The sequence below is a fragment of the Sporobolomyces salmoneus genome, assembly GCF_050403485.1.
Source record: "Sporobolomyces salmoneus JCM6883 DNA, S_salmoneus_JCM6883_v1_ctg126, whole genome shotgun sequence".
Taxonomy (NCBI): domain Eukaryota; kingdom Fungi; phylum Basidiomycota; class Microbotryomycetes; order Sporidiobolales; family Sporidiobolaceae; genus Sporobolomyces; species Sporobolomyces salmoneus.
This window is the reverse complement of record NW_027481037.1, coordinates 1-10,829: the sequence shown is the minus strand read 5'-3', so window position 1 is coordinate 10,829 and position 10,829 is coordinate 1. Positions and strand designations below refer to the sequence as shown.

Below are 10,829 nucleotides of genomic sequence, written 5' to 3'. Positions count from 1 at the left end.
GAGAGCTTTGACTTGCAAGTGAAACTGAAAACGGAGGGGGAGCGACTCTGACCACAACCAAGTCACTCTCTTGCCCAGTGCTACTCGCCCTCGAACTGCCACTGTTCCAAGTCGCTTTCAGATGCTCAAGGGATCAAGACATGCAACTAGATGAGAATCGAGTCAACCCTTTTCAGTTCTCACTCTCTGAGCTCCTCTCTGCTCAAGGTCACTTATCTTGATCCCTTGAGCATCTGAAAGCGACTTGGAACAGTGGCAGTTCGTTGGGCTCATAAGCAGTGATTGCGACCCAAATGTCCTCGGATCGAGACCGAGAGTCGCTAATGTTTTTTTGGAAATGTGCACCCAGCTTGCCTTTTTGTTTGGCTTGCTCCCGCCGCGCCGACCCTGACGGGTCGGACGCTCTCGTCGCAGCTACTCGGCTCAACTACCCACAGCCTCTGAAGCAGAAATCTTGTGATTGGAAGCACGAGGATCATTTTTACTCGCTTGAAGAGGCCGTCACAGTCTTGCCCTCTCCGCTAGTCCCGGCCAACTGACATACAGCGGTTCGATACTCTCGTTTCTGACAGACAAGGAGTAGATACGCCGCAAATTGTGAGAAAGAGGAGCAGAATCAAGAACCGAGCTCACAGCGAAAACAAAGCTCTCTCAGCTCGAACCGCTGCAATGCGAGCCTGCGGGCCTGTTCTTCACAGTCGCCGGGTTGCTTGGTACATCTATCGAACCATTCGCAATGTGCATGCGCAACCGTGGAAAGGAGATAGTACGCGAAATTCGAGTTCAAAGGACTTTCGCCGCAAGCTTTCTCGCTCTCTCGCTTTCTCACGCACGAGGGACTCGCCCCTCGTAATATCCTCCCTTTGCTCTCCCCTTGAACCATCCCTTGAACCAGGGTCGAATGCACAAAATCGTGTGAGAACGAAAAAAATCCCTGGAAGCGCTTCGCACGTGCCATTTTGCCTCGATTTCGCTCCGTCTTCGAACAAACCGGCGGGTCTGCGATCATACGAGACCACACAGACCCCTAGTGAAGCTACAACATGCGTGACTCGCGCAACAATCTGAGCTTCTAAAGTGCTTTCGATGCTCGTTCCTCTCTTCCGCCCCCTTACCCTCCTCTCGTATCGCCTTTCGCCTGAACACCTCAAGTACTACAGTATAATCAGAACAGCACATCCTATCGAGAGCACCCCCTCCTTCCTCTCTTGATCTCTCAACATCATGTGAGTTTCTGCCCGCTCTCTCGTCAGCGATTCAAGCTGACACTCGAGTCCTTACAGGTCTCACGCAGCTGAACCGTCCTCTATCAATGAGTCGTTCGTCAACCCATTCTGATTCAACTCCTGACACGTCAATCTGGAACTGACGCGGAGCACTCGAGGACGACAGTGATCTCGCTCCGAGCGAGACGGCAGGATACAGGATTGGGGAACGTAAAACTCTAGCGGAATACAACGAGGTGAGTTAGCTCATCGAGGCTCGTAATTTCAGCTGTCGGAGAGGCTTCGGGAGGGAAACCGGACAAGCTGACTCGAACGTACTCATATACAGCTCGACAAGGATGACGAGTCGCTACAGAAATGGAAGCAATCTCTCGGACTAGGCGGGTCGAGCACCTCAGGCGAGTTTTTCTTTCGCAATCTTCTCGCTCTTCGTCCCTCGATGATGAGCTGAAACGCTCGCTACAGATGGACCAAACGTCTCGATGCTCGCACTTCGCCTCGTCGCTCCCTCGAGATCTCAACCCATCAGTCTCGACTTGACGAACGTCGAAAGATTGAAAACTCTGAAAAAGGAGCCTGTCGTGATCAAAGAGGGAGCTGAATACGCTGTTGAGTTGGTCTTCACCGTAAGTTCATGCTGATCTGCACGGCAAATTGGACCTAATGCGGTACTACACAGGTCAACAACACGATCGTTTCGGGACTGAGATATATCCAAGTCGCGAAGCGCGCAGGAATTGTAGTCGATAAGATGGAGTCGATGATTGGCAGCTACGGACCTAGTGCCGACAATATCGAGAAGCGTTTCGTGACGGAAGAAGCGTGAGTGAACGACTTGCCCTTTTGCGAACAATCGATACTGATTCGCTTCCGTGACTTCAGACCCTCCGGTATGATCGCTCGTTCGGGCACCTACAACGTTCGCTCCCGAGTGATCGACGACGACAAGAACATCTACAGTACGTCCACTATGCGGATTTCGCGAGCGAGCCTGACTGACTAAACTCCGCTTCGTAGTCGATTTCGAATGGTCTTTCGTCCTCAAGAAGGACTGGCAGGCTTGATTTGGCGTATCCCGACCGGCGTAAGGGAACCTTCGTCGAGATGTCTCCCGTTCCTTTCCTCTTCGTTTTCTCTCTATCTCGTTCATTCTCGTTTGCTCTCGAGCGTATCCTTTCATCACTTCGCATTCATTATGTACTCCGTAGTTTTCTTTCGTTTCCTCTTGTGTCTCAGGCTTCCCTCTGTGACTTCGCAATCAGCACCTTTTTGAATCCCTAAGTTCTTCGAGGGCCAGGCTCTTCTGGGGCGTGTCAACGCTACGCGCTCTTGATTGGGACCCTGTCTAATGATCGAGAACGGACATCCATCACAAGGGTTGAGAAAGAAGGAAAATCGTTCGAACTTCCGAGCAATTTCACGTTGAAGTACATCTACTTCTTCTTCTTCCTCCTCTCTTCCCTCTCCTCCCCTCTTTCCCGCTTTTCCCGCCCGGCCGAATGACGGAGGATTCAGGAGTGGTGCTGGTCTTGCGCTTGGCCTCGAGCCTGCTCGCTTCCGCCCTGTTCGGTATTTCGCTCCTCTGGGTATGTCACCTCCTCTGTAGAGCGCGCTCACAGTACCTAACAGATCCTCGATGTCATAGCCTGTAGTGGTACATCCCGCCTTGAATGATACGATCGGGTTCAAGTCTGAAAATCGATTCGTGAGCTCCTTCGCTCCTGCTACCAGACCCGACAAAGGCCATAGACTGATCACTATGAGCTTGTAGAGCTTTTGGAAGAGCTACCATCAACGAATCTCGCCGATAACTTCACTTTTATTACCCCTCGAAACGGCATTCTTGTCTCTACTCGCGATCTGCAGCCAATCCCAGCCTTTCAACGTTGAAGGAACGTCGTACCAAGTGATAGGAATCGTCAGGAGTAACCGGAAGGCAAGTCTTTCGTAAGTCTCGAGGCCTGGAAGCGCTAACGAGGGAGATTTTCGGAGCGACAGTCCCTTTTTATCGTTGCGGCATGCCTCACTCTCGCGCATAGGCCATTCAACTTCACCTTCCTCGTTCCCCGTAGAGACTTGCTCGTCGAGTTCGAAAGGATGCAACTCGCAAAATACAACGCGGAGAAGGTTCTGAGCCTGGACGAGTTCTTGGAGGAAGACGAAGACGAGCTCGATACGGAGAAGACCCCTTTGAACGGAGGAAAGCGAATCGACAGTAAGTAGTAAAAGCTCTACGGACTAGGGAATGGGCTAACACGTAGTGGAGCTCACAGCGGACGCGGTGATCCAAGAATTGACGGATCTGCAAACGGGGACAGTTATCTTGTCGAGCTTAACGTTCCTTTTGACGCTCGTCGAGCTGGTCTGCGTCTGATATAAAGGATCACATGCTTATGGCTAACTCTTGAGAACGCTAGGACGTCAAGAGGTCCTACAGCGCAGACTTCTCTTTCCGCTGGTTTTGATTTTCGCTTTCTCTGTTCATACCTTGTTGTTAATACTATTCCTCGCAGTGTTGTTTCGTGATGAAGTTCTCGTATCATAGAGCCTCGGTCGACGGCAAGGACTCTTGTAGGAGAGAGAGAGAGAGACAGAAGCTCGACAAGGGTTTGAACCTCGCACGAAACTAGGATCGACCAGACGCCGAGCCGGTTTCTCACTCCATTCTCGGGGGCTAATCTCAGAGCTGACTACATCAGAACAAGATCCGGCTCGAAGGATGGAGAAATGAGACACCGAGTTGTCGAACCTCAGTGCGAAACTTTCGAGTCTTTCCTCTCTTCGACCAAAACATGTCATCGTCTCACCTCGATCCGCTCCCAAGCGACTACCTCAATCTCATTACAAAGTCTTCAGTATCACACACGACGAACCTCGCGAATGTCTCGACGATTATCGCTCGACTCGAACTCGCCAAATCCCAACTCGCTGGCACCGCACCTCGATTACCAGAAGATGGAGACGACCCAGCACCTTCAGCAAGTGATACATTGCTCCCACTGAGCTCATTCGTCAAGCAGGCAAACCAGAACGCGGCAAAGGAATCGAAAGAGTGGGGGAATGCCGTCAACCGGTTCTCGAAATCAGTAGACAAGGTGAGCAGCTACCGAACCACACGGATCTTTAAGGGAGCTTACCCTTCGCACTGAGTCGAGCAGAAATTTCCAGGTCCTCCACCTCCTCTCTTCCCTCCGTCTCCCTCTCACTCTGCTCCAGCTCCTCCGCCGACTCTCCATCCTAGCCTACTATCTCTGTCACCATCTGGAAGCGCGAGTAGATCTGCGGCTCCTGCCGAAGATGCGACTCCCCTCGCCCCCTTCTCCTCTCCTTCGGAAATCTCGGCATTGAACGAAACGATCGCACTTCACCTCGCTCGAATCGGCGCCTTTTCCTCTCTCTCCACCTTTCTATCCGAATCTGGAACCCCCTCCTCGCTCTCGGACGAGCTCGTATCGGAGTTACAGAAGTTGCATTCGATTTTGACGAACCTTTCGAAAGGGGTTTGTGAGGATGCTATCGAATGGGTATTGGAGCATCCTGAAAGGGATCCGAAGGGAGACTTAGAGTTTGCGTTGAGGAAAGAAGAGTTTATACGGATCCTGTTGGGAGGAGAAGGAGAATCGACGATGACAGACTCGGAAATGGAGACTGAACCCCTCTTATCGACAACTCCGTCAAGATCGACTCCAGACCCTCACATCCAAGCAGCTCTCGCTTATGGAGGAACTCATTTCCGTCACCTCCTGACTCCTTCTCGAACCGTTCTCATTTGTTCACTCCTCACTTCTCCTCTCTTCATGCCACTCCCGAAACTCCTCTCCTCACCCTACGGACCTCTATTCCAGCCCTACGCCGACAGCTCAGCCTCTTCCACCTCGACCTCAAGTGTGACACAGGAATTGTGCGCGAACTTCTCGAAAGCGTATCTCGAATCGTTAGGAATGGCGAAAGATTCAGCGTTGACTGTCGTCACGGATGTTGGGGGCAGTGGAGCGATGGGTAAAATCATGAAGGTGCGCAATGTGATGAAGGAGAAGAGGACGGAATGGAGTGCGAGTGGTGAATTGCCTGTGAGTCTTCCGCTTTGGGGCATCTCTTCGCGGTGCATCCTCGCCGCGAAAGTACTGATCGATTCTGTCGTACTCTGTCGTGATAGGTCGAGGTTCCGTTACCGATTTCGTATCGATATCATTCGATTTTCTCTTGTCCCGTTTCGAAAGAACAATCGACAGCGACAAACCCGCCAATGTTGTTGCCTTGTGGACACTGCATCGCGAAGGAGAGTCTGCTGAGACTGGCGAGGGGTACACCGTGAGTTCCGGCCAACTCAACCTATTCGAAAGCGCAAGAGAAAACTGACAGAAGTCGAGGCTTGAATCGCTTAGAACGCTCAAATGTCCTTATTGTCCGATCGTCAGCCATGTCAGCGCTTGTGTAAGAGTGCACTTTTAGATGGGACTCTCGCGATCACGGACGCAACTTCGTTCCGCGATGCACGACTTTCGATTTTATTTCTGGTTTTGCTTGTAGCGTGTTCTGGTTCTCCTTCCTCCCTGTTGCTATATTACTTACCCGTCTCAATCCGATACCCTTCCGATGACTGCGCGAGCTGCTAGGCCGCAACAAGACAACAGTCGACTCCTTGACTGTGCGAGAGACTTTGCTGCTCTTCCTCTCGCATGTACCTCGCCTTGAGCCTGACTCGAAACTTCATCGCCAGAAGCACGAGTCGCACATATCAGGCTCTCTTCGTCCTGTCCGCCTCGAGCTCCCTCCCTCTTCGTACTCACTCAACTTCGAACTTCAAGTTTCATCGCTTCATCTCTCTGTCCGCTCGTCATCAACCCTGGCCGATTCCTCGAGACATGTCCTGGAATGCAGTACTTTCCAGCTATGCAAAGATGAAGGATCCGGAGCGGGAGTTGCCTGCTGGAGTGCTCTTGAATGTCAATTCAGAAACGTGAGTCCTCTTCTCACCTTCTATACGGCTAAAAGCTAAGCTGAGACGCGAAGGAGACTGGCAGATTGACGATCTTTGATGGGTATGAGAAAGCAAAGTACCATTTCCTCGTACTGCGTGAGTCCGCTCGTCGTGTCTGCTGATGGAGTTACTGACGAGCGACCGGCGTATTACACATGAACAGCAAGAGATCCGTTTCCTGTCGAAGAAGGAGAGAAACCGATTCCTTCCAGTCTGCTCGACTCGCTGTCGACCCTCCTCAAATCACCGCAAAAGTTGAAAGTGTTGAAAGCGCTTGAAAAACAAGCCAACACCGTCAAGGTGAATAGAACATCCTTGCGCAATGCAGCGGCAGGATGCTGACGAGTACTCGCAGGCGATGATCCAAGACGAAATGCGCAAAGAGCATGGATTCGTTTGGAATGTCAATATCGGATTCCACGCTGTCGAATCCAGTGAGTCCAACCAGCTCTTTCTATCGCCGAAACGACGAGCTTAGATCTGGTGGTACGTATAGTGAAACACGTTCATCTTCACGTCATCTCATCGGACATGATCTCGGATCGTCTTAAAAACAAGAAGTGAGCTAAGCTCCACCCCCTCTCCTGCTGACGCCTCGGAGTGCAGTAAAGCTGATCACAGTGGTTGTTATACCGTAGACACTGGAACTCGTTCCATCCTGAGCTAGGATTCTTCCTCCATTTATCAGATGTCATTGCCGGGGTCGAATCCAAAACTTTCGCACTCGTAAGTCTTTCACCTTATCCTCCTCTCGCTGACAGTTGAGTTGAATTGCAGTGTCTACACTTCAAACTGACACGCGTTGAGATGAACAGAAATCGACGCCTCAATACGAATCGATTTTGAAACAAGATCTCAAGTCTATTTACCCACCATACAAAACCTTCAAGAACCTACCGGAACTCAAGAAGCACTTGATCGAAGAGTTTGAGAAACAGAAGAAACGAGCGAATAAGGGAGAAGCGAAAGTGAGCTTGGCGAAGAAAAGAGAAAGTGAACCTCTCTCGGGAGGAGAAGGGGAATCGAGGAAGAAAGTACCGAAGGTTGAGTGAGCTCGGATAGCGAAGGCAGAGTTGTGTTCACAGTTCCGTAGTGTTGTTGTTTTACCTTGTGCTTTTCTCACGTCTTTACCTCACTTCCCGTGGCCCTCGATTCTCGTTCAGACACGGGGAGTCTGACATTCGCGAGCCACACTTTCGAGTAGACCAGAACGAGGAACTATTGCAGGAACAACCGAACAACACAAACGAGAATCCTTTCTTCACTCTTTTGAGCGGAAAAGGACAGCAAAGCTCAGACAAGTTGCAAACCTCCGACGATCTCCCACTCGAGCTCCTTCTTTTCGTCCCTCCTCCAGCGACAACTTTGACCTTTTCAAGCTCAACTTTTCCTTCTGTTCTCCTTAGATCTTGAACGCTTTCTTCCTCCAACCACTGACTCCAGCGACTCCATGTTCATCTTTCTTCCACGCGTTCCACCTACGGAAATCATGCGCGAGTATGACCATGAACTCGTTCCTTTTCTCTAACGCCTTCAACCTCTCCAAGCTCCTCTCGGCTTCTTCGTGATCGTCGTGCATCGAGTGTTTCGCGGGTTTATCGACGGGTTCTCCCTTTTCGCGCCACATCGGGGGACGGAAATGAATCTCTTCGGGACGTCGCGAGAGACAGAACGGATGATGAGCGCAATCTCCCGCGAGAACGACGAATTCTTCGTGACCTGATTCGGTGGAGGTTCGTACGACGGCACCGATGTGACCTGGAGTGTGACCGGGAAGTGGAACGATCAAGAGAGAACCGTCGTCGAAGAGATCGTGAGAGTGACGGAAGGTGAGAATGTGCGTTGGAGAGTGAGACCAGGTGAGTTCGAGGGTTTTGAGAGAAGCGGAAGGGTTGTAGTAGTCGGTGTGGAGGGCGGGAACTTGTTTATGAGTGAAAGGGCCGACGATGACTTGAGCTTGGGAGAAACGAGAGAAATCGTGCGAGCAGTGATCCCAGTGGTGATGAGAAATGATGATGAACTTGATATCTTCCTTCTTGACTCCAATCTTGTTCAAGACTTCGTCGACGTCTTCTCCAGCTTTCGGTTCAAACACTTCTTCGATCGATTCCAACTGGTCTTTCTTGATGTAATCCTCGTAGTTTTTGCCCAATCCGAGATCGAAGAGGACGAAGGAGTTTGAAGGGAGGTGACGAATGAGGGAGACGATAATCGGATGGTCGTTCCTACTCGCGTCGAAAGAGCTTATGAGGTCGGTACAAGAGTAGGAGAGGATGGGATCAGGAGAGTAAGAGAGCTGGACTCACTTGAAACCATCTTCTTTCGCAGTTGGATGGATTGCCATGAACTCTGGAACTTTGACAGTCGCAGGCGACAAGGATTGAACGGTACAGACAGCGTTCGGATCGTCTTGCTTCGGGAACCCATGCCATTCGGTGCAGGGTGCGGGAGGAGGAGGGAGAACGGAAGTCATCTCGAACGGAGATGAATAGAGCTTTGTGGAGAGTGACTTGGTTAGCTTCAGCGCGGTAGCGCGGTCAAGACGAGAGAATCTTACAGTGAGTAGGTGTGATGAAGAGGGATGAGGGGAAAGAGGGGAAGAAAGAGAGAGAGAAGAGAGGGAAAGAAATGTTCTCGAAGCTTTCATTTTGAAGTCACGTGTTCTCCTTCCTCTCTCTGCCTTTTCCCGAACAAGAGAGGAGGAGAAAGTACAGACAACAGTAAGTAATGTATACAACAAACTATCGATTATAAGGTTCAATCGTCGATTCCCTCAAGCTCGAGTCATTCTTCCTCCTCCTTCTCGTCGTGTTTCATCTTCTTTCCAATAGCCGTCTTCTCCTCGATCTACCTCCTCTTCTTCGCCGAGTTCGAATACTGTCCCTCCTGATTCTGCCCTTCGCCTCCTTTCGGAGAGCTCGAAAGATTCCTGACTTTCATCCTCGTTCCTCACGTCGACACTATCCCTCCTATCTCCCGTCAATGGCATGCTCTCGTAGTCCCCCATTCTCGTCGCAGTCGTCGTCCTCGTCTCTTCCAACCTCCTCCCTTGCCCTGGAAACCTTCCCGCAATCACGTTTTCGAACCAACCTCTTGCGGTCCTTGTCAATGTTTCTCCTCCTTCCTCACTCTCCCTCCCTTCCACTTCCCTCCTGGCCTCCTCCTCCCGGGTCGGTCCTCTTGTCCACTCGTAGAAATCGATCATCCCGACTCCCACGAGATAAATGACGAAACTCCCCGAAAAGAGAACATTTACATAGGTCGTCGAATCCATCCCTGACCCCGCAACCCAACTCATCTGTTCCTCCGTCGCGCTCATGAAGCTGAGACCGGATAGGACGAGGAGGTAAGGTGGTAAATGTTGGAACGCGCGAGGGACGAGAGATTTACGATCGGAAGAGGAAGAGGAAGAAGCGGAGAGGGAAGGAGTCGGTTCGTCGTGGAGGACGAGACAGATTTCGATGAGACGGGTGAGACCGGCGGCGACTAAGGAGTAGCCGAACGCTTTGTGAACGGTAGTGGAGAATTCGAGGTGCTGTCCGTGATTCGCCATGATAAAACCCGTCATCCCCTGTTTCCAGCGAAACTCCGGTGTCAGTCATGCGCGTGAACGTTAGGAGGGAGGACAACGTACAATGATCAAAGCTGGAACGATAGAGCGCTTCCCATTCCGACTTAACCACATTCCAAGCGCTCCTCCGCACCACCACAGGACTCCCAACGAAACGTGTTGCATATCTTTGTGATTCCAGGCCGAGTTCTCCCCAAAGAAGTTGTGTTCCGTGAAGCTTTCCGACGTACGTCGAGAGGAAAGGAGATAAACAACGCGTGAGCTCATTGAAGATTTGTACTCGCCTCGAAGAAAATTCAACGAGCTCAATCAACTTACGTATTGACGATCCCCCATACTCCAATAATCGTTGAATCCAGGAATTCCTGACTCCATCCCCTTCGTTCTAGGAAAGCCGCTCCGAGTTTGAGCATCAAAACGTAGATGAATCCGTAGAGGATGAAGGATGATCCCATGATCTCGTGAGCGAGGCACTGGCCGAAGTGTCCACCAAAGCAGAAGCCTAGAGATGCAATAGCCTGCAGAGCATGAAGTGGAGGAGCACTCAACTCGTGAGCTTCTTTGACTCGAACACTGGAAAACGAAAACTGAAGAGAAAGAGGGAGGGAAAGAGAAAGAGGGAGGGAAAGAGAAACAGAGAGAGGAGCTTACGCCGAAGACCATCTGTACCCATCCAACGATCGGGAACGAGATTCCAACCCATCGATGCACACCTTTCGCGAATCCCCTCGCTCTCGTTCCTTCCGCGACATGCAGTTTCAAGAACCCTCCAATCGCGGCTTGCAACACGACGTACCACCACATGTAGGAAGCAAAACCAGCATGAGCCGTCATGTGGAACGAACGACCTCGATGGTGGTGACCGAGGAAATTACCGCCGAAGAGGGAGAGGGCGATCACGATTAACTGGAAAGGGACGTGGTGGCGAGATTTGTTCAGTCCGAGGATCATCCCTGAGAGACGAGTAGCTAAGTCAGCACACTGCGAGTTCGTCGAAGAACGAAACAACGGCAGGCAGAAAGAGAAGAGGAACAGAGGAAAATTACTTACC

At 51.1% G+C, this 10,829-nt stretch overlaps 6 protein-coding genes across 6 annotated transcripts; 4 read left to right on the top strand and 2 right to left on the bottom strand.

Moving 5' to 3' along the window:
- Positions 1 to 901: 901 nt before the first annotated feature.
- RDI1 (Rdi1p) lies at positions 902 to 2,290 on the top strand (the record flags this gene model as incomplete). The annotated part of the gene is made up of 8 exons (XM_076635646.1): positions 902 to 915; positions 1,284 to 1,319; positions 1,393 to 1,462; positions 1,555 to 1,610; positions 1,741 to 1,852; positions 1,906 to 2,048; positions 2,109 to 2,185; positions 2,244 to 2,290. 8 exons carry the CDS (start codon positions 902 to 904, stop codon positions 2,288 to 2,290), a joined length of 555 nt encoding a protein of 184 aa, XP_076484376.1.
- Positions 2,291 to 3,323: 1,033 nt separating this feature from the next.
- On the top strand, positions 3,324 to 3,600 carry JCM6883_000623 (uncharacterized protein; the record flags this gene model as incomplete). The annotated part of the gene is made up of 2 exons (XM_076635645.1): positions 3,324 to 3,441; positions 3,500 to 3,600. 2 exons carry the CDS (start codon positions 3,324 to 3,326, stop codon positions 3,598 to 3,600), a joined length of 219 nt encoding a protein of 72 aa, XP_076484375.1.
- A 418-nt stretch (positions 3,601 to 4,018) lies between these two features.
- RMD5 (ubiquitin-protein ligase RMD5) lies at positions 4,019 to 5,678 on the top strand (the record flags this gene model as incomplete). The annotated part of the gene is made up of 4 exons (XM_076635644.1): positions 4,019 to 4,321; positions 4,385 to 5,296; positions 5,383 to 5,537; positions 5,612 to 5,678. 4 exons carry the CDS (start codon positions 4,019 to 4,021, stop codon positions 5,676 to 5,678), a joined length of 1,437 nt encoding a protein of 478 aa, XP_076484374.1.
- Positions 5,679 to 6,091: 413 nt separating this feature from the next.
- Positions 6,092 to 7,259, top strand: HNT3 (DNA 5'-adenosine monophosphate hydrolase; the record flags this gene model as incomplete). Its single annotated transcript, XM_076635643.1, has 7 exons — positions 6,092 to 6,186; positions 6,251 to 6,303; positions 6,371 to 6,507; positions 6,563 to 6,641; positions 6,704 to 6,767; positions 6,846 to 6,933; positions 7,023 to 7,259. The coding sequence occupies 7 exons, from the start codon at positions 6,092 to 6,094 to the stop codon at positions 7,257 to 7,259; spliced, it is 753 nt and encodes a 250-aa protein (XP_076484373.1).
- Positions 7,260 to 7,609: 350 nt separating this feature from the next.
- On the bottom strand, positions 7,610 to 8,680 carry JCM6883_000620 (MBL fold metallo-hydrolase; the record flags this gene model as incomplete). Its single annotated transcript, XM_076635642.1, has 2 exons — positions 7,610 to 8,432; positions 8,514 to 8,680. 2 exons carry the CDS (start codon positions 8,678 to 8,680, stop codon positions 7,610 to 7,612), a joined length of 990 nt encoding a protein of 329 aa, XP_076484372.1.
- A 300-nt stretch (positions 8,681 to 8,980) lies between these two features.
- On the bottom strand, positions 8,981 to 10,731 carry YTP1 (Ytp1p; the record flags this gene model as incomplete). Its single annotated transcript, XM_076635641.1, has 4 exons — positions 8,981 to 9,778; positions 9,842 to 9,995; positions 10,097 to 10,296; positions 10,430 to 10,731. Coding segments are annotated over 4 exons (1,454 nt in total), but the record flags the coding sequence as incomplete, so codon positions are not given.
- Between the last annotated feature and the right edge of the window lie 98 nt (positions 10,732 to 10,829).